Source organism: Lissotriton helveticus, chromosome 1_1 (assembly GCF_964261635.1).
Source record: "Lissotriton helveticus chromosome 1_1, aLisHel1.1, whole genome shotgun sequence".
In the NCBI taxonomy this organism is placed as follows: Eukaryota; Metazoa; Chordata; class Amphibia; order Caudata; family Salamandridae; genus Lissotriton; species Lissotriton helveticus.
This window is the reverse complement of record NC_136057.1, coordinates 1,271,554,624-1,271,576,827: the sequence shown is the minus strand read 5'-3', so window position 1 is coordinate 1,271,576,827 and position 22,204 is coordinate 1,271,554,624. Positions and strand designations below refer to the sequence as shown.

At 44.5% G+C, this 22,204-nt stretch overlaps 1 protein-coding gene across 3 annotated transcripts in view; it reads left to right on the top strand.

The window, feature by feature from the left end:
- The window catches only part of TSPAN12 (tetraspanin 12), a 212,440-nt gene that overhangs the window by 145,391 nt on the left and 44,845 nt on the right, over positions 1-22,204 (top strand). For all 3 annotated transcript variants that reach the window (XM_078680422.1, XM_078680439.1, XM_078680430.1), the window contains one exon: positions 16,424-16,531. In XM_078680422.1, coding sequence (XP_078536548.1) covers positions 16,424-16,531 — 108 coding nt within the window. The remainder of the gene's footprint in view (positions 1-16,423; positions 16,532-22,204) is intronic.

Genomic DNA, 22,204 nt, shown 5'->3' with positions numbered 1-22,204 from the left:
CAAATAGTCGAGAATGGGTTCATAAAATATCTGCTGGCCGTACCTCAAAGTGCCCCCACGTATGGTTGCCACATTGAGCTGGGAATCTATTATCTGATCGATAACATCAGGATCCAGCCGATCCTTTTGTGGCACCGTGTTTGGACCAAAACGCAGTGCCACCTAACCCGCTCTCTCCTAACAGACTGTTTGGCCTTAGCTAATTGGCATAAAATTCCATGGCTCAGTATGTAAAGAATTTCCTAGGCGACCTGGATCATATTGTATACTTTTGGGATCCACTCGCGCTGATGAACATTTCTAGGAAAGATTTGAAAAAACTCTGTCTCTCCCATCTTAGGGAATTACGTCTGACGCAGGCATTAAGCAAACCCTCAAATGCTCATACTTTAACACTTCAGACTTCCTTGGGGATTCAGCCATATTTAACTTTTTATTTAAGTACTTACGATAAATATCTATTGACCAGGTTCAGATTTAATACCTTTCATCGCCAAGTCACATATCCGAAGCAGCAAGACTGGTCACATAATTTAATGAAATGTCCCTGTGATGGGATCTCGGACCAGTCAACAATCCATATAATATTGTTTTGCAGATACTACACGACCCCACGTAAGCGCTGGATTCTGCCTGTATTGCGCGCAATGGGCCTGAGAACATGTCGGCCCGCTTACTTGGCACTACAGTCCTTGGACTCTGTATATAATGCAAAATGTGTAGCCGGCTTCCTAAAACTTTGTCTAAACACTCGGCGCAGTGTCTGTGTGGTTTAGATACCTGCGCCAAAACTACACCCTTATTGTTTAGTGCCGTTCATGGATCTTGAATTTAATGTCAACTCTGTAACGAACATATTAGAATTGCGCCCAAGATAGGGTGTAGAAAAACTCAAGGCACAGTTTCCAGTTCTAATTGTATGTTATCTGTTAAACGTAGTTCTTTTTAATCTTTTTTTTTTTTTTAAATGTACATATTGAATTGTGTTTTTATTAACTAAGATATAATCAGAAATGTAGTCTTTTTAACCAGTGTATGTACTTTTTATGGTTATGTAAAACTGTAACCGAATAAAAGTTTTTATGACTGACTGACTGACTGAACACCCCACACATTCCTGAGGTGCCTGTTTAGAAAAAGGACAGTACGACTTCACCATTTAGACCCTCTTGTCCTGTTCTTCCTACTAAGCCTTTCTTTCCTCCAGAGTCTCCTACACTTCCTCCATACTCACCACCACCACATGATGATGATGACCTAGGAGGTGGGGGTGGAAATAATGACCCCTTCAATAATCCTGATGATGACAATGACATACCACAGGATACATGGATGACTACAATCACCCTGTAGATCCTCCAGACCCTCCTGATCCAGAGGCATACCCAACCAGACCATTTCCCACGATGACATTGGCTTTAGTCAGCTTATTGATAGGGCTGCCCAATATCCTGGTGTGCAGATGCATTCAGACCCCACTGAGAAGGACTTCCTGGTAGCCACTTTTGCACAGTCACAAAGGACAGTACAAACATTACCCATGCTAAAAGGTGTCATCAAACATGCTCCAGACATCTTCAAAGACCTCGTCAGGACCAGTATTCTCAATCCTCGGATTGATAAAAAATATAAACCCGCCCCTTATGATCCCACCTACATTAAAGGTCAACTCCCCTTAGATTCCCCGGTAGTGACCAATGCTAGGAAGCGGGCCAACTCTCAAACCTACGGTGATGCTCCACCTCCAGACAAAGAGTCAAAACTGCTAGACGCTTCTGGCAAATGAGTTGCCTCCCAAGCAGCTAATGACTGGAGGATAGCTAATGCACAAGCATTACTTGCCAGATACGATAGGGCTCACTACGACGAGCTTGAGGGCCTAATGCAGCATTTGCATGACTGATTCAGAAGGGCAAATTAATAACAACGTTATCCATTAAATGTGCCCTCGATATCAGCAGACACTGCATCTAGATCAATCAACACTAGTGTGTTATTGTGAAGGCATGCATGGTTGCACATTTATGGGTTCAAACAAGAAGTGCAAACTACTATCCTCAATCAGCCGTTCAATCAGGAACAACTTTTTGGCCCCGCTGTAGACACAACATTAGAGAAAATGAAAAAGACACTGAGACTGCAAAATCTATGGGAGCAGTACAGTCTCCAGCTACACGGGGCTCCATTCGTCGCTCCTTTTTTAGGGCTGCATCCAAAAACATCACTATAGATACTGCTTCCTCCTCCTACAAAAGTCCCACACAACATCCCCCAACAAGGGATATTTCAGAGGTGGGTACAGGGGAAATAACAACAAAGGGAGAGGCCGAGGTAATAATACTCGCACCTCCCCCACTAACAAACAGTGACTTTCCTCCACTACCTCCAGACCATGCCACTCCGGTCGGAGGGAGACTCTCACAGTTCCTACCTGTCTGGAATTCCATCACTACAGATAAGTGGGTAAGACAAATTATCCAGTATGGTTACTGCTTGGAACTTACTGCAACTCCCCACAACATACCGCCCAAACAACGTCCCATGTCCCATGTCCACAGAACATCTAACGCTCCTCAAACAGGAAGTTCTCTCACTGCTTCAAAAGCATGCAACAGAACCAGTTCCCCTAGAGCATCAAGGGCCAGGAGTTTACCCCCTATATTTTCTAATCCTGAAAAAGGACGGTACTCTCAGACCAATACTGAACCTCAGACCTCTCAATTTCTACATACAGTCAGATCACTTTCACATGATCACTCTTCAACTAGTACTTCCACTACTTCAACAAGGCGACTTTCTTGCAACATTAGATCTCAAGGACGCCTACTTCCATATTCCCATACACCCCACTCACAGGAAATATCTAAGATTCACAGTGGACGGGCCAACACTATCAGTTCAAGGTTCTCCCATTCGGGGTAACCACAGCACCCAGGGTCTTCACAAAGTGTCTCGCCCTAGTATCTGCACACTTGGGAAGACAGCAGATTCATGTGTTTCCATACCTGGACGACTGGCTGATAAAAGCCAAGTCACACAGTCAGTGTGTTCATCACACTCACCAACCAATTCTACTGCTACACCATTTGGGGTTCACAAACAACCACTCCAAGTCACATCTACAGCCCTCCTACCTACATCAGTATCTAGGTGCCACCATAGACACTTCCATAGCACTAGCATACCCCAATACAGCCAGGATAGCAAGTATGAAAACCCTCATCACAAAATTTGAACCACAACACTCCCTTCCAGCTCAAGTGTTTATGCAGCTCATAGGAATGATGGCCTCTTGCATTTTCATAGTACCTCACGCAAGACTTTAGATGCGCCCCCTACAAGAATGCTTAGCACGTCAGTGGAATCAGGCTCCAGGTCAACTCACAGATCTGGTGTTGGTGGACAGCTGCACACATTGCTCTCTGCAGTGGTGGAACACACAAAACCTTTCCAGAGGGCGGCCGTTTCTAGAGCCAATTCCACAGATAGTGCTAACAGCGGACACATCACTCACCGGCTGGTGAGCCCATCTCCTAAACCACACAATTCAGGGCAAGTGGACCACCCACCAAAACTGCTCCACATCAATCACCTAGAATTACTAGCAATATTTCTAGCGTTAAAGTTGTTCCAAGCACTTCTTCTCAACAAGACTGTCCTAGTCCGCACTGACAATATGACAAAAACAAGGAGGAACACACTCTTTGCAACTGTCTCAGCTAGCACAAAGTATATGGAGATGGGCCATTCCGCAAAATATATATCTTGTGGCAGAACATCTTCCACGAATGCACAATCAGATTGCGTATCTGCTAAGTCGTCAGTCACAGCAGTTCCACAAATGGGAACTTCATCCTCAAGTTCTTCAACCATTTTTCCACATGTGGGGCCACCCAGACATAGATCTGTTCGCCACACACGCAAAGGCAAAATGCCCAACCTTCGCCGCCAGATTTCCACACCCGTTGTTCAAGGGCAATGCGATATGGATGAACTGGTCAGGCAGATTTGCGTACGCTTTTCCGCCACTCCCACTCATTCCGCTAGCAGTATGCAAGCTCAAGCAACAGTCTCTCAAAATGATCGTAGTTCCTCCCACATGGGCACGGCAACCATGGTTCACAACACTCCTCGAACTCTCAGTAGTTCCACACCAAATATTACATCTCTCCCCAACACTACTAACGCGGAACCATGGAGAGATAAGGCACCCAGATCCAGCACAACTGAATCTAGCGATCTGGCTCCTGAAGTCCTAGAGTTTGGTTACCTTAACCTCCCACCGGACTGTATGAACATTATCAAAGAAGCCAGATGCCCTACTACTAGAGAATGCTATGCAGCCAAATAGAAACGATTCGTCATTTACTGCAATCACAACAAAATTGACCCGCTAGATGCTTCAATTCAGAACATCATTTGATATTTATTGCATCTACAAAGATGTAACCTAGCATACTCATCCATAAGATTTACATCTGGCTGCCCTTGCTGCCTACCTGCAAAACAGACAACATTTGCCATTGTTCAGAGTACCTGCTATCAAAGCTTTTATGGAAGGTCTTAAAAGGATAATTCCTCCCACACTGCCACCCTCTCCTGTGTGGAATCTAAACATTGTACTTACTAGGCTCATGGGTCCTCCATTTGAACCTTTACACAAATGCGAACTGCTGTTCCTTACATGGAAAGTAGCTTTCCTTGGTGCAATCACCTCTCCCAGGAGAGTAAGTGAGATCCAGGCTTTAACCATATAAGAACCATTCTTACAAATACATCGTAACAAAGTGGTTCTTCAAACCAATTCAAAATTCCTTCCCAAAGTAATCTCTGCTTTTCATCTTAATCCATCTGTAGAATTACCAGTGTTTTTTCAAAACCCAGATTCCGTTGTAGAGAGAGCTCTTCACACACTAGACATAAAAAGAGCTATTCTTTATTACATTGACAGGACTAAACCTTTTAGAAAGACAAATCAACAGTTCGTAGCCTTCTCTCCACCGGGTAAAGGAAACCCCATTCCTAAAACTAGAATTGCCAGGTGGATAGTCAAACGCATTCAAATATGCTACCGGAAGGCATAACACATATTAACAATTCCCCCTAGAGCACATTCAATACGTAAACTAGGGGCATCCATGGCATTCTTAGGGAACATTCCCCTTGAAGACATTTGTAAGGCAGCCACATGGTCTACTACACACACCTTCACCAAACACTATTGTGTAGACGTGCAGGCAAAGCAACAGGCTTCTGTAGGCCAAGCTGTTTTTGAGACACTTTTCCAAACCACTGCAACAGATACAGGTGACCACCAAGGGAGACACTGCTGTACAGTCTATGCAAAAGTATGACTTCTGCAGCTCATATGTCTCGAACGAAAAATGCTACTTACCAGTATGCATCTGTTCTTGTCATGTAGAGCTACAGAATACCATACGCCCACCGCCTCCCCGGAACCTGTATCTGTTTCAGTGTTATCTTACTTCGATACATTCACATGGGCATCTTTTCTATTACTTACAAACTCCATAATTTCCCATCATGGCGAAAAACAATCTAAGGATGGAGTCGATGCCCGTGCGCACTATCGTCCAAAGGAGGATTCACCTATCTTGTGACTACAAAGACTTATTCCAAGACAACAGCAAGGGTCAAGCATCCGAGTCCAACACCAGATGGCGATCTATGCAAAGGTTCGAATTCTGCAGCTAATATGCCTCGAACACTGATTTCTCCTGGTGCCCTTGGGTAATCCACCTTGGGTATGGGTGCATTCTGGGGAAAAAAGAAAATATGTTCTTTGGAAGAGGTGTGCAGGATACTATCAATACATTTTTATGTAGCATTAACAGTGGGATCTTCCCTCTCACCAATGTATACTGGGCCCTTTGTCAGGGTGTGGGCTATTCCTGAGATATGCCTGGTGTTGTCTAGTGTTTTCATTTGAATAATAATGAAGTGTCTGGCTGTCTTCAAGTGTCCATGTCTTCTTCTGTATATGTCTTGTGCGTACTGATGAAAAGAAAGGTCAGTCTTGGCTTGCTACATACTCCACATACTTGAAAAAGACAAAGGAGGGGATACTTCTTTGATTACTTACTGGAACTTTTCATTACTCTAACTTGACAAGTCTTTCTCATCTCAGCCCTGCTACCTCTCATACCTCCTAAGCCATACAAATAGAAGAAAGTACCACCCCACAGTGCGATGAGGGGAGCCTTTCTTCATTTATTTTGTCTACACACTGCTTGTCTGGAAGCAGATTAGCTTGTCTTGTGAAAGAACTTTGACGAGAAAGAGCTGAACTTGGAGGAATGACTACTAATAAATCTTTTGAAGGCAGCAGTGAGGGGAAATTTAATAGAGTCCTGGAGAGAGGCTGTATCTTTTCCAGTGTTAGCTTACTTAGATACATTCATATGGACATCTTTTCTATTTCTTACAAACTCAATAATTTCCCATCATGGCGAAAAACAATATAAGGATGGAGTCGATGCCCATGCGCACTATCGTCCAAAGGAGGAGTCACCTATCTCGTGACTACAAAACTTCTTCCAAGACAACAACAAGGTTTAAGGGGTCCGCGCCCGACCGGGTCCAGGGGCCAGGACCCCTGGTCCTTCTATTGTATACCCAGCTAATACACTCAGGGATATGCAATACATCAACACTCCCCTACTGCCAGGGGTGCGGGAGCGTATTGCCTACCTGGAGATTGCTAGCAAGCTACCTATCTCTGGCTCTCAGCTTGACATCGGTACCCCCCGCCCCTGCTCCATAGCCCCCTCATGGACATTGAACAATGACACTCACCTCAGGGTACTTTACCTTAACACCCGTTCTATGGTGAAGCACCAGCTCAATTTGTTTCTGCTACTCAGCATGGACAAACCTGACGTTCTGCTCCTAACTGAGACCTGGCTTACGTCAGATTCTCACCCGGATATTCTGGCAGCTCTTCCCCCGGACTATTACATCCTCAATGTTAACCGTCCATTGAGTCGTCCCGGAGGAGGGGTAGCAGCCATTATACATAAGAACTTCAGATTTCTCACCTCTGCCTCGCTCACCCTACCTGGGGTAGATAACATAGTCATCAGTCTGGAAACCACTGGGGGTGTCTTGGCGATTGTACTTCTTTACCGCCCCCCCCAGCCGATGCCATCATTCCCTCTGTGTCTGAGTGAGCAGGTGGCCGATCTGCTCATCCACCATTCCAGACTTGCGGTATTCGGCGATTTTAACTACTGGTTCGACGATGACCAAGCCGGGCCCCATGCTACTGAACTCTTTGAAACTTTCGCAAATCTTAATCTGTCCCAACATATCTCCTCCCCTGCCCATATTAAGGGCCATATCTTGGACCATATCTGGACTCACAATCTTGTCCTGTCCGGCCCAGTCATTTCCCCCTGCCTCTGGTCAGACCACCATCTGATCGAGGTCACCATCGTGATTAAAGGGAAACTTAAGGCTCCCTCTCACCCTGGGGGTCTGTGTCGTAAATGGAATTCCTTCGACTCTCAGGGATTCCTTGATCATTTGACCAACACCAGTCCTATCATTCACCCTGATTCAGATATTGACTCCATGTCGGATGGGATGTCATCAGCCAGCGATAAATACGCTCCTCTCACTAGATTTGCTCATACTAGATATGGCAACTCTCATCGCTGGTTTTCAGAGGAGTTGAAAGTACAAAAACTCCAATTGCGCCATTTAGAACGCATTTGGAGACGGGGCTATTCCAAGGAGGATCGCATTAAGTTTGTGAGGGCCCGCAACGAATACAAAAATGCCGTCACTAAGGCCAAGGCCTCACATATCTCGGAAAGACTGGACACAGCCAGTGACAAATCTAAAGAAATTTTTAAAATCCTGAATGACTTTTCATCTGACCATAGGATACTTCCATCTCAGGCCCCCACCCAGGAAACCTGTGACTTGCTTAATTCATATTTCATTCAAAAAATTGTAAATATTAAGAATGCCATCCCTTTCTCCTCCCCTGTTGACTCCCATGATCACTCCCCCCTCAATCCCTGTTCCTTTGGTCAGTTTCCACCGATCACCATTAGCACCCTCTCCGAGCTTACCACCCGTGTCAAATCTGGATCCCCCAAAGACTGTTGCCCTCCCCGAGTCCTTGGGACAACCTTCTCTGCTCTCCCTGACTGCATCCTCCCCCTCCTAAACACTTCCCTCAGCTCCGGTACAGTTCCCAGGGCATTCAAGGAAGCCATATTGGTCCCCCTGCTGAAGAAAACAGGAGCTGACCCTGCCAACCCTGCCAATTATAGGCCCATTTCCCTCTTGCTGTACACCTCTAAACTTCTGGAGGCATATGTTACCTCCTGTCTCTCAGCATTCATTGAGAGCTCCAATTTCTTGGAATCGAACCAAGCTGGGTTCAGACCGGCGCACTCCACCGAAGCAGTCATTTTAAAAGTCCTGGACACCCTTCGAGGGAATGCCGACATAGGGTCCCCCCAGGCATTGGTCCTTTTGGATTTATCAGCTGCGTTCGACACAGTGGATCATGACATTCTCCTCCACCGTGTCGGACAAGCTGGAATCCAGGGACCTGCCTGGGAATGGATTAAGTCTTTTCTTTCGGATAGAGCCCAAACAGTCCACCTTGGCCCTTTTTCTGCTACCCAGGTTCCTATTACCTGTGGAGTCCCGCAGGGATCCTCCCTTTCCCCTTTATTGTTCAATTTATACCTCCGCCCCCTGATCCATTCACTGAGTACCTGGAACTGCACTGTCCTCAACTATGCTGATGACATGCAGATAGTCTTCCCTCTAGATTCCCCTGATGCCGTATCCAACTTCCAGGCAGTAATGCTGCATATCCAACAATGGATGATCGCCAACCAGCTCAAGTTAAATCCTGAGAAGACGGAACTCATCCTTCCTGGTACCAGTCCCTCATATTGGGGCCCTCATTTCTGGCCAAATGAGCTCGGTATTCCACCCAACCCGTCCAAATCGGTAAAAAGTCTGGGAGTCACCATCGACACTGACCTCTCTTTTACAACTCATGTGGCACTATTATCTCTGCCAGCATGTTTCAGTTACGAAAAATTCGTAAGATCTCCCACTTACTCTCACAGGAATCCTTGGTACAGATCGTTATTTCTCTCATTCTTTCTCGCCTGGATTTTTCCAATACTATCCACTGGGGGCTGCCTAAGTCCCTTCTTCGCCGCCTTCAGTTGGTGCAGAACCAGGCAGCCAGACTTATTTACAAAACCCCCAAATGGCAATCTGCCAGACCTCTTCTGGCAAAACTGCACTGGCTACCTGTCGAACAGCGAGCCGCCTTCAAAATTGGTTGCCTGGTATACAAGGCCCGGCAGTCTAAAGGCCCGGCCTTTTTGGAATCCCTCCTCAAATCTTACTGCCCGGCCCGCAATCTTCGATCTGCCCACCTTCACCTCCTTGCTATTCCGAAGGTCAAATTGAAAAAGCAGGGTGGTCGCAGACTCAGTTTTCTGGCACCTAAACTGTGGAACTCCCTCCCTCTTCATATCAAAACCTCTGACTCCTTGTTGAGCTTCCGAAAGAGCCTAAAAACTTGGCTCTTTTCAAACCTTATGTAAGCCACCATTTCCACCCTCAATCTTAATCATAGCGCCAGGAAACCTCCGCTGTCAGTGCGCTTTATAAATACAGCATAAGATAAGATAAGATAAGATAAGATAAGGATCCGAGCCCAACACCAGATGGCTATCTATGCAAAAGTATGATATTCTGCAGCTCTACATGTCAAGAACAGATGCATACTGGTAAGTAGCATTTTCAATTCCAAGATATACACTTTGTGACTCCACTGACTTAGAGTGTAGAAATACGCCCTCAGCAGTTCCAAAAGCAACAAACAGCCTGAAATTTCTGGAAAGAAGTAATGCGCTTCATATACATCAGAGGGGCCCTTCTGACAACTGTGAATAAATATTCTCAATCTACAGTATTAAATGCCTTTTCCCCACAGGTTGAGCAAAGCCATGCCTGAGGAGCTGCCTCCAAAAAGTCTTTACAGTCTCTTAATGTTCAAGGACATGCTCCTTCTCGGTCGGTACAAACCCCTTTTCATCCAAATGGATCAAGTTGGGAAGTGCTCACAAAATTTGCTTTGCCAAAATCATTCTAAGAAATATATCATCAGAGTTCAGCTCTTGGTCTATATGAGGAAGGATCAAGGAGGGTGCGGCCATGGCTTTAGGTATCAACACCATCATGACCTCCCTAAGCAAAGGCAGCAATAGTCACCGTTTCATACAGAAGGGCCAGCTTGGGCACCAACTACAAAGTAATAGTTTGGCAAAGTTCCAGCATAACCCATCAATTTTAGGAGTTTTGCTTGTGATCAACTCCTGGATGGCTTCCATCCTAATGTTCCTGCATCCTTCTAGCTTGCCCGATCCCTCTGGGGTGAGTCCACTGCTGGCTGATCCCACTGTTAGTGTATGTCCATTCTGTTTGAGGCTCGTCGACAAATTACACATGTGTTATGAAGTCAGGATGAGGAGATTTGTCCCCTACTGCATCTCGAAGAAACTAGACATCTTCAAAGCCAGGGTTCAAGATATCATCTGCTACCTTCTACACCTACAGAGCACAGGTCTTGTATGTACCTCCCTACATCTTACTATAGCTGCTGTTGCAGTATACATGCAGAATATCAAACACTCATTCCTCTTCAGAATTCTGTGGTTATCGCCTTCATGGAGGGGCGTACAAGGGTAATGCCTCCAGAAATACCAAACTCTGTGTGGAGCCTTAACAGCGGCTCATTGGAGAAGCCTGTACCAGAAGCAGTCAGAAAAATTCACAAAGCTTATGGATTCACCTTTTGAACCCCTCCACTTCTGCAACCTACAGTTTCTGTCCTAGAAAATGAGTGTTTTGGTAGCCGTAATCTGACTCTGATGCATCAGCGAGCTGCAAGCACTCACCATTCAAGAAATATTCATTTAGATGTACAAGGACATGGTGGGCATTGGGATAAAATGTACTTGTAATAAGGCGGATGAGATCTCTGCCACAGTTGTATTGGCGTACCTGTCTGTCAAATTTTACATAAGGCTCTAAGTCCCTCCGCAAATCTAACCAGTTGTTTGTAGTTTTCCCTAAACCTCACTAAGGCCATCCGGTTTCCACGGCAAGCATTGTAAGATTAATTGCCAAGTGTATCCAAACCTGCAACTTCAAAGCTAAACATGTAATCATGTACCTATACATGCAAAAAAAAGGATGACCATGACTTTCTTGGGTAATATCCCATTAAGAGACATCTGCAAAGTAGATACCTGATCCACACCTGTACAATAAAATACCGTGAGGACATACTAGCCAGTCACTAGGCTATGATGGGCCAAACTGTGTTACGTAGATTGTTCCAAATATCTGCATCCTATCTCGACTTGCCACTGCTTACAAGGGAACTGTTAGTTGATGCAGAACATTTGTATCTATAGCCACACAAATTTGAATCAAAAATGTTATTTACCCTCTAAGCATCTGTTAATGGTATATTGTGTTGTAGCTTCACATGTGCCCAATATCCTCATCAGAAGCTGACAATGATGATACCTGTCTGTTTCTCACTTTTTAAGCAACTTAAAATCCACATGGCATATCACAGTAGTCATACTCTGCTTTCCACTTTCACCGGCTAAATTGAAAATAATCTAGGGTGGAGTTGGTATCCATGTGCATTGTGAACTTAGAGAGGAGTCGCGGAACATCATCCAAGAAAAAAAAGTTATAATATCTGAGCCTACCACAAGGTGACAGGAGTAAGCAGATCATGTCAGTGTACAGCACTACACACTACAAACATATGCTTTTTTTTCTTTAAAATTTATTTATTCACTTTTTCATAACTGTACATGTCATGTGTTACTCACAACAAATAAGTGTAGGGAACAATGAGAATCATAAGTCACTAATAACAAGCCAATACATGCACAATGGAAAAGTTAAATAAAAGAAAATGCAAACCAGTAAAGACTGAAGCAGCAGTAACATCGTGCATCAGCACACTTCATGCCGGGGGACCGGAAGGAAGGTGTCCTAACCTCCCGAGAGGCATGGGGGTGACACATTTAATCTCAGACTTTTGGGAATTGTTGATGGTGTGACCACAGCAGGTCGTCATGTCATAGTCAAAATCTTTATTCGGTTATTCATACAAAAACAACAATAAAAGCACAATTTAAAAAAACACAAATAAAACCAGATATCTAAAAGCCACATATCCAGAGTTTACAATCACCGTTAATCAGATACAACATTAACAACAGTTCTAAGCAATTAACCCTCCAGGCTATTTCTAAATTTTATGGCCAATTTTAAGAAGCCAATTACAAATAAAGTGCATTCATGAGTTAGCAGCTGTAAATAACAAAGTGCAGGTCTAATTTCGTTAAAATTTAGTTTTTTAAGAAGAGGCTTAAGATAAAACCTCAGAGGTATATCATGTAGTACCCACCACTGGTGGAGAGGCTGAGGGCAGGAGCAGGGGACCCCCCATCTCCCAATCCTCCGCCACTGCAGTGCAGGATGCAGCCTCAAAGCCCCAGAGGTGACTCTACTACAACAGGGAACACAGGAGGGCAAGGGGAGAGATGTACCGTCCCATTAAAGTCAGTCACATAATCAGCCAATGAGTGAGCAATATCAGTCGTGCCCTTTGGGGAGTCAGAGGCAGCACTGTCGACTCTCCCAGTGTCATTTTCCCTCAGTAGATCTATTATGGCTCTCCAGAGCTCCAAATCTTGTTCTGTGTTATCGTCAGAGTGGACTTTCCGAAGTTAGCATTCTTCCAATACTGCCCATTCTAATAAGTCAGTCCGCCACTTCGTTTTTATCTGGGGTCGGCGTTGCCCAGTGAATGCCAAATCCCTGTCAGGCCAGCACCAACACCCAGCTAAGCAAATCTATACTGCATTTTTTACCTTTCTTAGGGAGAGGGAGCAGACCCAGTAGGCCTTGTCAGATTGTCAATTCCGCATTCACAGCTGTTATTCTGCTCACTTCCTTCAGTACCTCCCTCCAAAAAGGCTTTATCCACACGCAGTTCCACGCGATATGACCAAAATTGGCTGGGCATGCGAGACAGTGGGTGCGTCCAGCGGTGCGCATTGGGTAAACCCTGTGTAGGCGCTGGGATGTCAGATAAATTCTGTATAAATAATAAAACAGCATCAGCTTAAATCTGGCATTGCTTGCTACCTTCAGTACCTGTGTCCGAGCCCATTTCCACTCCCCATCTGTGAGTGGGGCCTCCACCCCTTCCTATGTCACACGCATTGATTCTACATTTGTATACCTTTCGCTCTTGAGAGCAGCATATAGGTGAGGAGTGATACCTCTTTAGGAGCCAGGATCTAACATCACCTGTAGTACTTGGGACTCACCTGGTTCTTCCGGACAGGATATCCAGACTTCCCAGGCTGAGCGGGACACACTTGCGTACTGCACAAATTGGCCCAGAGTTATTCCACAGTGGGTCCCAACCTCCTCCAAGGACATAACGGGCCGTTTAGGAACAGATCTCCCACCCTATGACATCCCCCATCGAGCCATCTCGAAACATCCATGGAATCACAGATGTATATGAATACACGCAGCCACCAGAGCCCGAGGAGCCTAGCATAGGGCGCCCGCCTCAGAATTTGCCTAACGGCCTCCCATGGCTTGGCAACTTGTGTGACAATGAAGGGTGTGCCACCGGGAAGTCCTCGGCGCGCATGAGCAATTTTGGGAGCTCGTCCATTATAACTGAATCAGTCAGTAATGACTTTTCCCAATTATGACTGTCTTTGCAACACTGATAGGCATACTGAAGTAGGCCTGCAAGCTGGTACCTTTGAAGGTCCGGGAGACCAAGGCCCCCCTCTGCAAGGTCAAATTTTAAGATCGCAAAGCAAACCCCGCCACACTAGGGACAGCAAACGCCCATCAAGCCGCTAGAATAATGAAGACGGTGGTACACAGAACAGGTTTTGCATTGCATAAAGGCAGCGGGCAGTAGGACTATCTTGCTCAAAGCCACTCTTTCCATAACTGAAAGCGGCAGCGCAGTCAAGAATCGAACAAAGGCTATAAGGTCATCTAACACTCTTCCCATGTTTAACTTGTACTGCTGGCGGCGGTCATGTGTCATCTGCAACCTCATGTAACGGAAACTCAGTCACCCACGGCAGGTTATGTACATCCATCCCAGCTAGGGATGCCAGGGAAAACAGCACCATCTTATGGCGATTGACTTGAAGCCCTGACACCTCACCAACACAGGCCATCAGCCGCAGGAAGGATACAGTGTTCCGGGTTTGTTACATATATCAGTGTGTCATCGGCATACATTGACACAATATGTGTTATGGCACCCACTCGCACTCCCCATTCTCATTTCTGACCTATGATGTATTGCTAACAGCTTAATTGCATATGCCAATAGGAGTGGTGACAGTGGGCAGCCCTATAGTGTACCCCTTTCAATTTGGAATGTATCAGAAGCAACCTGCCCAGTGTGCACCCTTGCACTTGGCACTGTGTGTAGAAGTCGCACCAAGGTCTGGAATCCTGTACCTAGGTCAATCCATCAGAGCACCTCCAAAAGGTACACTCAGGACAGGGTGTCAAACGCCTTTTAGATTTCTAAGGCTATCAGTGCTGGGTGCATTCTGTGTCCCGAGTCTCATGCATCATGTGGGAAAGTCTTTGCAGGTTCATATGAATGCCCCTCCCTGCCATAAAGCCACTCTAATTGTCCTGGACCAAGTGTGTAATCACCTCTCCTAGCTGCAACATCAGCACTTTAGTGAGTAGCTTAACTTCCACATTGAGCATAGCAGCCGGTAGGAACAGGAGTCTCCTGGGTCCTTGCCCAGCTTTGGGAGCATAATTATTAGAGCTTACCGCATGTGGACCAGCAGTTCACCGTTAGCATGAGCCTCGTGTAGAGTTTCTAATAGGACAGAGAAGCGGAGTAAGCCTAATAATACTCAGCCGGCAGATCATCCGTTCCTGGGACTCTTCCCTTGGGCCTTATCTTGGAGGGACTCCTGTGGTTCCTCCAGCGTTATGTCCTCACTGAGTCCCTCAGCTTGGGCCTCTGTCAGCCTACGAATAACGATCATATCCAAAAAGTCCCCCATCTCATGAGCTTCAACATCCACCTGTGGCGAATACACTCCCACCAAGGGGTCCGCAAATTAATTGCCACCTGTCCGACTGCCATTTCACCTTCCGGCCTGCACATTTGCCTCACATTTGAGCAGCCAGGCCAGCATGCGCCCTGACCGATCAACCTCACGGTGGAGCCGCTGTCTGTAGTCTTTTCAGACACGGCAGTCCAGTCTATCCAAGATGGCTACAACTCGACTCTGCGCCTCAGTCAGGCCTGCATCTGCCGCCTCTCGTCCAAGCACCGCTGCTGCCTGCTGCAGTCAGCAAGTTGCTCCTCACCCTCCTTCAATTCTTGCTCCAGTTTCCTCCTAGTGCCATAGGTCTTACTAAAGCTCTTACCCCTGCTGACCACCTTAAGTGTCCCCCACTCCACACTGCACGACTGAGCGGTGTTCAAGTTTGTATCAAAGAAGCCCTGTAGCGCTCCCATCATGTCTACAGTGTATTCAAGTCCTTGAACGACTACGGGCATATCCGCCATAAAGGGATGCATGGCGGATGACCGTACACTCCACACTCCAACAGCAAAGGGGCATGGTCGGACACAAATTGAACCTGGTAGCTCATCCTCTGAACATTCAGGGCACCATCCTTTGTCAGGAGGAAGCAGTCCAGACGGTTATGGGCCTTGTGTGTTGAGATATAGCAGGAGAATTCCTTGGTTGAAGGATTGAGGTCCCTCCATATGTCGACAAGTTGCAATCTAGTTATGGTCTCCTGAAATCTTGCCAACATGCAGGGTTTTATACCCTGTCGAGGCGGCGGTCTAGGTCACAATTAAAGACTCCCGCCCAAATGATAGGTAGTCCAACAAAAGGTAGGGGCTCAGTCTCCAGGGCCCAAAGAACCCATTGTCATCAGTGTTGGGTGCATGTATGCTGAGAATACCCATTTCCTGCCCATCCAGCATACCCTGTGAAGCATCGTTCCTCCACACCAGCAATCTGACTGCACACTACGAACATATGCTTAAAGGGTAAGTAACTATATATATATATATATATATATATATATCAGCTATTTGCTGATCTTTGTAAGTTGTGAGTCAGAAGGCTTGTAGTTTACTGTCATGTATAGCAAATATATCATCAATAAACCTTTATACTGCAAATTGAGTGGTGTCTTCTTTCTCTTTCTTAAATACACCCCAACACAAAATAACATTTTAACACCCCAAGCTCACCAAAACATGAAGATTTTCTTTTTGTTTGTTTTGTAGGTCCCAGTCCAGTGGTCAGATATGTTGACTTTGCAGTCTAGGATGACAAACTATGGTCTTCCAAGATATCAGTGGCTCACTAATGCATGGAACTTCTTTCAAAGAGAGGTAAAGTTGCACTGCTCAGTTTGTGATATTATCTGCTTAACTTTTAAATTTGTAATATTTTTCTTGATATGAAATGGTGTGATTTCTTAGCTGGCCTGCACACAAGTAAAGAATATATAAGTGAATTGTACTGTTGTTTGTAGCTGAATTGTACTCTAGTCCTTCTATGGCTGCCTCAAGGACCTTCTAAAATGTTTTGTATTGTGGTTGTCCTTTAAGAAACATCTTTTCTAGTAAGTTGTTGTAACTATTCAACAATTGCATGCAAAAATATTGACTATACACACACCACTTCTTGTTGGATAGTTGTAAGTACATTCTCCCGAAAGACCTTGAGAGCAGTGTAGGTCTCCTAATGGGTGATGCTGGATTTGAACTTGACTCCTAGCCCGCGCTCAGCAGCAAATTGCAAGCTTGGTGGTGCTCCAGACGCTGTCCCGAATCACCTTTCTGTGCCTCTTGGCGCCCTCTTTGTCAAGACCCTTTTCTCCTTTGCTGTATCCGGACATGGTCTTCTCCCGCTCAGAACAGAACTAAGAACATTTTCACGTATGTATGCTCCAAGTAAAAGCTGCATGTATAACAGGAAACTACACCCTTCTCAGGCCTGATTTCAAGCTTTCCTCACTATTGCAGTAGGACAACTCATGGCAACATAGCCCTCCCTATAAACCCTTATGACATCACATAACTCAAGAAAACACAGATGTACTGTTTTCTTGGCATCATCTTGAGTACCTTCTTGAGGCTTGTTTGTGTCAGAGCTGTGGTATTGATATTTATTTGATATTTAATCATTTATATCGCGCCTAATCACACCGTCAGGGGTATCTCCGCGCTAGGACTGCTAGCTACATCCAAGCAAACGCACATTAGAACAGATACGTCTTTAGCAGCTTTCTGAATTGTAAGTAGTCTAGACATTGACGTAAGTAAAGGGGAAGTTAGTTCCAAAAAGGGGAGGGGGGGCAAGATGAGAAAAGGCTTTGCCACCCATTGGATCTTTTTTAAACCGAGGGATGCAAAGAAGTGATTTAGATCCTGATTGTAGGGACCTAGAAAGTAAGTACCTTACAAATTAGTCGGATAGATAGTTAGGACCCAGGTCCTAGAGAGCTTTGAAAACAATGCAGCATATTTTGAATTTAATCCGCTTCCGCACTGGGAGCTAATGTAGTTGTTGCAGAAGGGGTAAAGATGCCATTCTGGGAAGGGCATTTGCTACTAGGCGGGCCACAGTATTCTGGACCACCTGCATTTTGCTTAAAGAAGCTGACACCAACAAGGTATTGCAGTAGTCCGGCTTAACCAGGCTGTATCAACATTTTTCGTGTGGAGGAGGGTAAAAAAGGTAAAACAATCCTTAGTAGGCTAAGTGTGTGAAATCATGCCCCCGTAGTAGTGGTTGGAAAGAAAAAGAGGACCCGGTCACTGGTTTTTGTTCTGCTGTCTTTTTTATTTAGAGCAGAGTCATACACTAAGGTATTTAATCCTTAGATGTATATTTTTATTTTAAGTGGATGAAAAAAGAAGATTGCATCAATTTTTACATAATTCTAACAGTCCGAAGATTTACTCACTGTCCTACACAAAGACACATATATTTACAAGTGACTACAAACATACATTGCCGTAGTAGTGGTGGCATGCTCTTCCAGGGTGAGTTTCTGGTCTATGCGGACACCCAGGTTTTTGACCACTGTTTTAGGAGTAGGGGCAGAGCCTAATTCCTCTGGCCACCAGCTAGGAGTCCAGCTCACCGCTGCCCCCCCCCCCCCCCCAACAACATAATCTCCAATTTCTCTGCTTAAAGTTGAAGGAAGTTGTCCCTCATCCAATCAGCAATGGCTTTCAAACCCTCCGAGAAGATGACTTGGATTTTGGGATTAGATTTATCAAAAGAGAGTAGAAGCCGAGTGTCGTCAGCATAAGAAATGTGACTAAATCCTAATTTCCTCACTAATCCCACTAGGGGAGTAACATAAATGTTAAATAGAGTAGGGCTCAAACAGGAGCCCTGCGGTACTCCCTAGGTCACTCTTGTAGTCTTAGAGCGGAAAAGGACCCAGGTTAGTCGTCTGAGTTCTATCAGTCAGAAAGTTTGCCAACCATTTCAGTGCATTCCCTTGGACCCCGATGTCCTGAAGTATTCAGAGCAGGATCCAGTGAGAAATGGTGTCAAACGCCGCCGATAGGTCAAGCAGCACAAAAAGTGCTGCCTGACCATTGTCCTGGACCATTCTGATGTTATTGGTTACTGATATCAGCGTGGATTCGGTGCTGTGTTTGGCCTGGAAGCCTGACTGTGAGACATCCAGGCAGGTTGAGGCTTCCACAAATCCAGATTCTTATTTATATATGTTTGTTTATTTCTTTTACCTGTAGCCAACAATGGCATGAGATAAAATAGAAGTCTTCAAGAGAGTTTGGGTGAGGCTCCAACATAAAGTATTTATTTGCAAATTCACAGGAAAATGTCGATAATTAAACACACACACACACCACACACACACCCGTGAAATAGACACTTGTACATAAAATAGAATAGCACTAAATAAACGTATTTGACTGTTTTACACACCACTCTCATAAAATTGCAATAGCACTGCGATCAAATGTTTTATGATAAACTTTTTGTAATATCCATGCTGTCATTTGTTTGCCTCTTGATCCCTGTTGTGTAATTTGACAAAGCTAGTTCTGAGATTACCCATTGTCTCCTCCCTCCATTACATTTGTCAGCCGCTGCAGGTCAATTCTAACTTTATTTCTAGATATAATGTCTCTTTGTGCTGTTCTTTCCATTTTCTGGCCAAATATATATTCCTCTTCTTTGAAGTAAACGACACCCAAATATCCTTCATTACAATTTCCATATAAATGTCTTCATTATGTCAATCACCTACTTAGTTGTCACGCGTCTAGTGAAATTGACCTTTGGCCTTCAGTACAAGCAAATACAATTAAGCAATATTGTGTTCCTTCTCTACCACCCATTGCTCTCATCATGTCTGATGCCATTCTCTTCCTTGGTACATTTGGGATTGTCCAAACACCTCATCTGGTATGTTACTGACCCCAGATCCTTGTCATTTATTGTACATTGTATAACATTTTTCACAATCCTGTTGTTGAACAAATCTCTCCCATGCCACCAACAAAGAAATCTCACCTTCTGCTGCTGCATGTTATCCCCAAATGCCTGTAATGCACCTGTGTCAGTTTCAGATGACACACAGGGTGTAATGCCCCGCTGTTTACACATTTCCCTACCATCCTCTATTCATCTTAACTTGCAAAGAATTCTATTCCCATCAATGACATCCTTTGCTTGCCTAATTGCCCTTATAAAATCCTCAGCTGACATCAGAACACATATTCTAACAGATTCTAGCCAGTCCTGTCCAAGAGTAACCTCCACCACTTGAAATGTCAGCTCTTTATTTTCAAAACCATTGTGTTAATTGGTAACCGTGCCCTTCATTTTTAACCTTGAGAGACAGTCCGCCATGTTATTTTTACACTGATGGCACATATTGTACATCAAAGCAGTGTCTCTGCAACTGCATAACCACCCAAATATATTTATTGCTACATTATCCAAGCCTTTTAACCTTGGAAATTGCAGAGGTGGTTGTTGATTCACTCTCAACATAAATTTTGCATCACAAAAACTTTCTTAAACTTATTGGTGGCCCAACAGGGCCTCCTATTCAGTCATCAAATACTGTGTTTCCATATCCTCGACTCTCAAGGCACAAGTGCTCCTTCCATGACTGCATATGTGCCAATACTGCCCCCAAACCATAATTCAGCCTGGAAGCCACATTGACAAAGATCTGCACTCCCACTCAGAATTTTCGGCAATAATGGTGCCCCCCCACCCTAAAACATTTACAAACTTTTTCAAAGTCTTACATGTATTAAAACCATGCCTTTTCTTCTTTTTCGAGGCCCTCAAATTCCCTGTTTTTGACAGCATAATTTATAGTTAATTCTTGTAAAATTCTGCTATTCCAGGTATTTGCTCCTTTTCCACCAGCTTTGGCATTTTCACTACAGCAGCCACCATACGTTTCTTAGAATAGACACTTCTAAATTACATATCCAGCTCCTCACTGTTAAAATATCTTTCTTCCCCAAATTTTGAAATTCTGTTTCAACTTTGTTATCAGAGCCAATGTCCAACATTTCATCCTAATTGCAAAACATTCCCTTCAAACCTTTAAAAATCACTGCCATAAAAACTTGTAGTTTATTTTACACTGCTTCACTCATCACTGAAACCAGGTCATTTGTGTGTGACAGTGGGAATTGATCCAGTATCTCAACCCTCTTCTGGTTGCGTAGGTCAACAACTTCTTATGAGGAATACTTTAAACTGCAGTTCAGTTCAGTTCAGTTTAACTTTATTCGGATACCATTGTACCCATAAAAGCACAAATTCATAATTCATCACAAACAATCCATGCAAGTATAAAAAATCCATCTGTCTAAAGTGCAAAGTGCAAAGCGCAAAGCCATCAATCATATTTAGAGATATAGTAATAGCCCATTTTTACATAAAAACTATTAAAACATTTCCCAATTATATCACAAGTGATCAGGGGTCCAACATAGACCTGCGTGTTCTTATCGCAATTCTAAGAAAAGTGCTAGTGCGGAAAATCAATTCTACATCATCTAAAGCTAATATACACTGATGGGCCACATCCAAACTAATCGGTCTTCTCTTTTTAAAATAGGGATGTAGAAGCCACTTGGAGTATTTACGATAATACTTACAAAAAAATAAAAAGTGTATAATAGATTGGTCACTCCTCCCATCGCAGGGACATGGACTTTGGTTAAAATTTGGATGATGGCCAAAAGGGAAACAAAGTGCAAATCTGATTGTGCCTGCTCTTAATCTGAACAATAGGCTCCTCTCCCATCGGCTCATTGCTAAAGTCAAATATATGTGAAGCGGGCGACAATGCTGTTCAATAGAGATATAGTTGCGCACAAGTATTTTCCCAGATTCCAAGACATCCCGCTCTCTGTTATATAGGGAATATAAAGCCTCCCGCAGTTCCTTTTTTGGGACTGCTTCTACTGATGTGGGATCTAGGAAAAATTCTCTTTGTTGACACTTTGCAGGCTTTGAGACACGCCTCTTAGCCATGGGATTTCCATCCCTTTATCACAGTTTAAGCAATCTATAATAATCCGCCATGTCAGAGATGCTGCTTGATTCTTCCACACTGATAGCCAAAAAAGTGCAGGTCGGGCCCGGAAAAAATCAGATATAAAATTAATATTAAGTTCCTTATGGCATATATATTGGGGGGGTCGAGATTGGGGTACACAGCAATTTCCTACAGAACCTATTTTCTTCCTGTTGGATACCTAGAGGTTTCTCTATGCCCCAAATCTCAGCTCCATATGTAGCCACTGGAGTGCACTGAAGTTTGTAGATTTATTGGACTGCTTAAATAGCCCCAGTAGTCTTGGGACGGGGCAGGCTCAGGATCGGATTGTTGGCCTTTGAGAACTTGCTCCTGGAGTGGACTAAATGCTCACTCCAGGAGCCGTTCGCAGCAAAGACCAACCCCAAGTAGACAAATGATCGAATTTTTGGCTGTTTACTGAAATGGCGCCTATATCACGCTTCCCTGGTCCCCTGCACGTTAA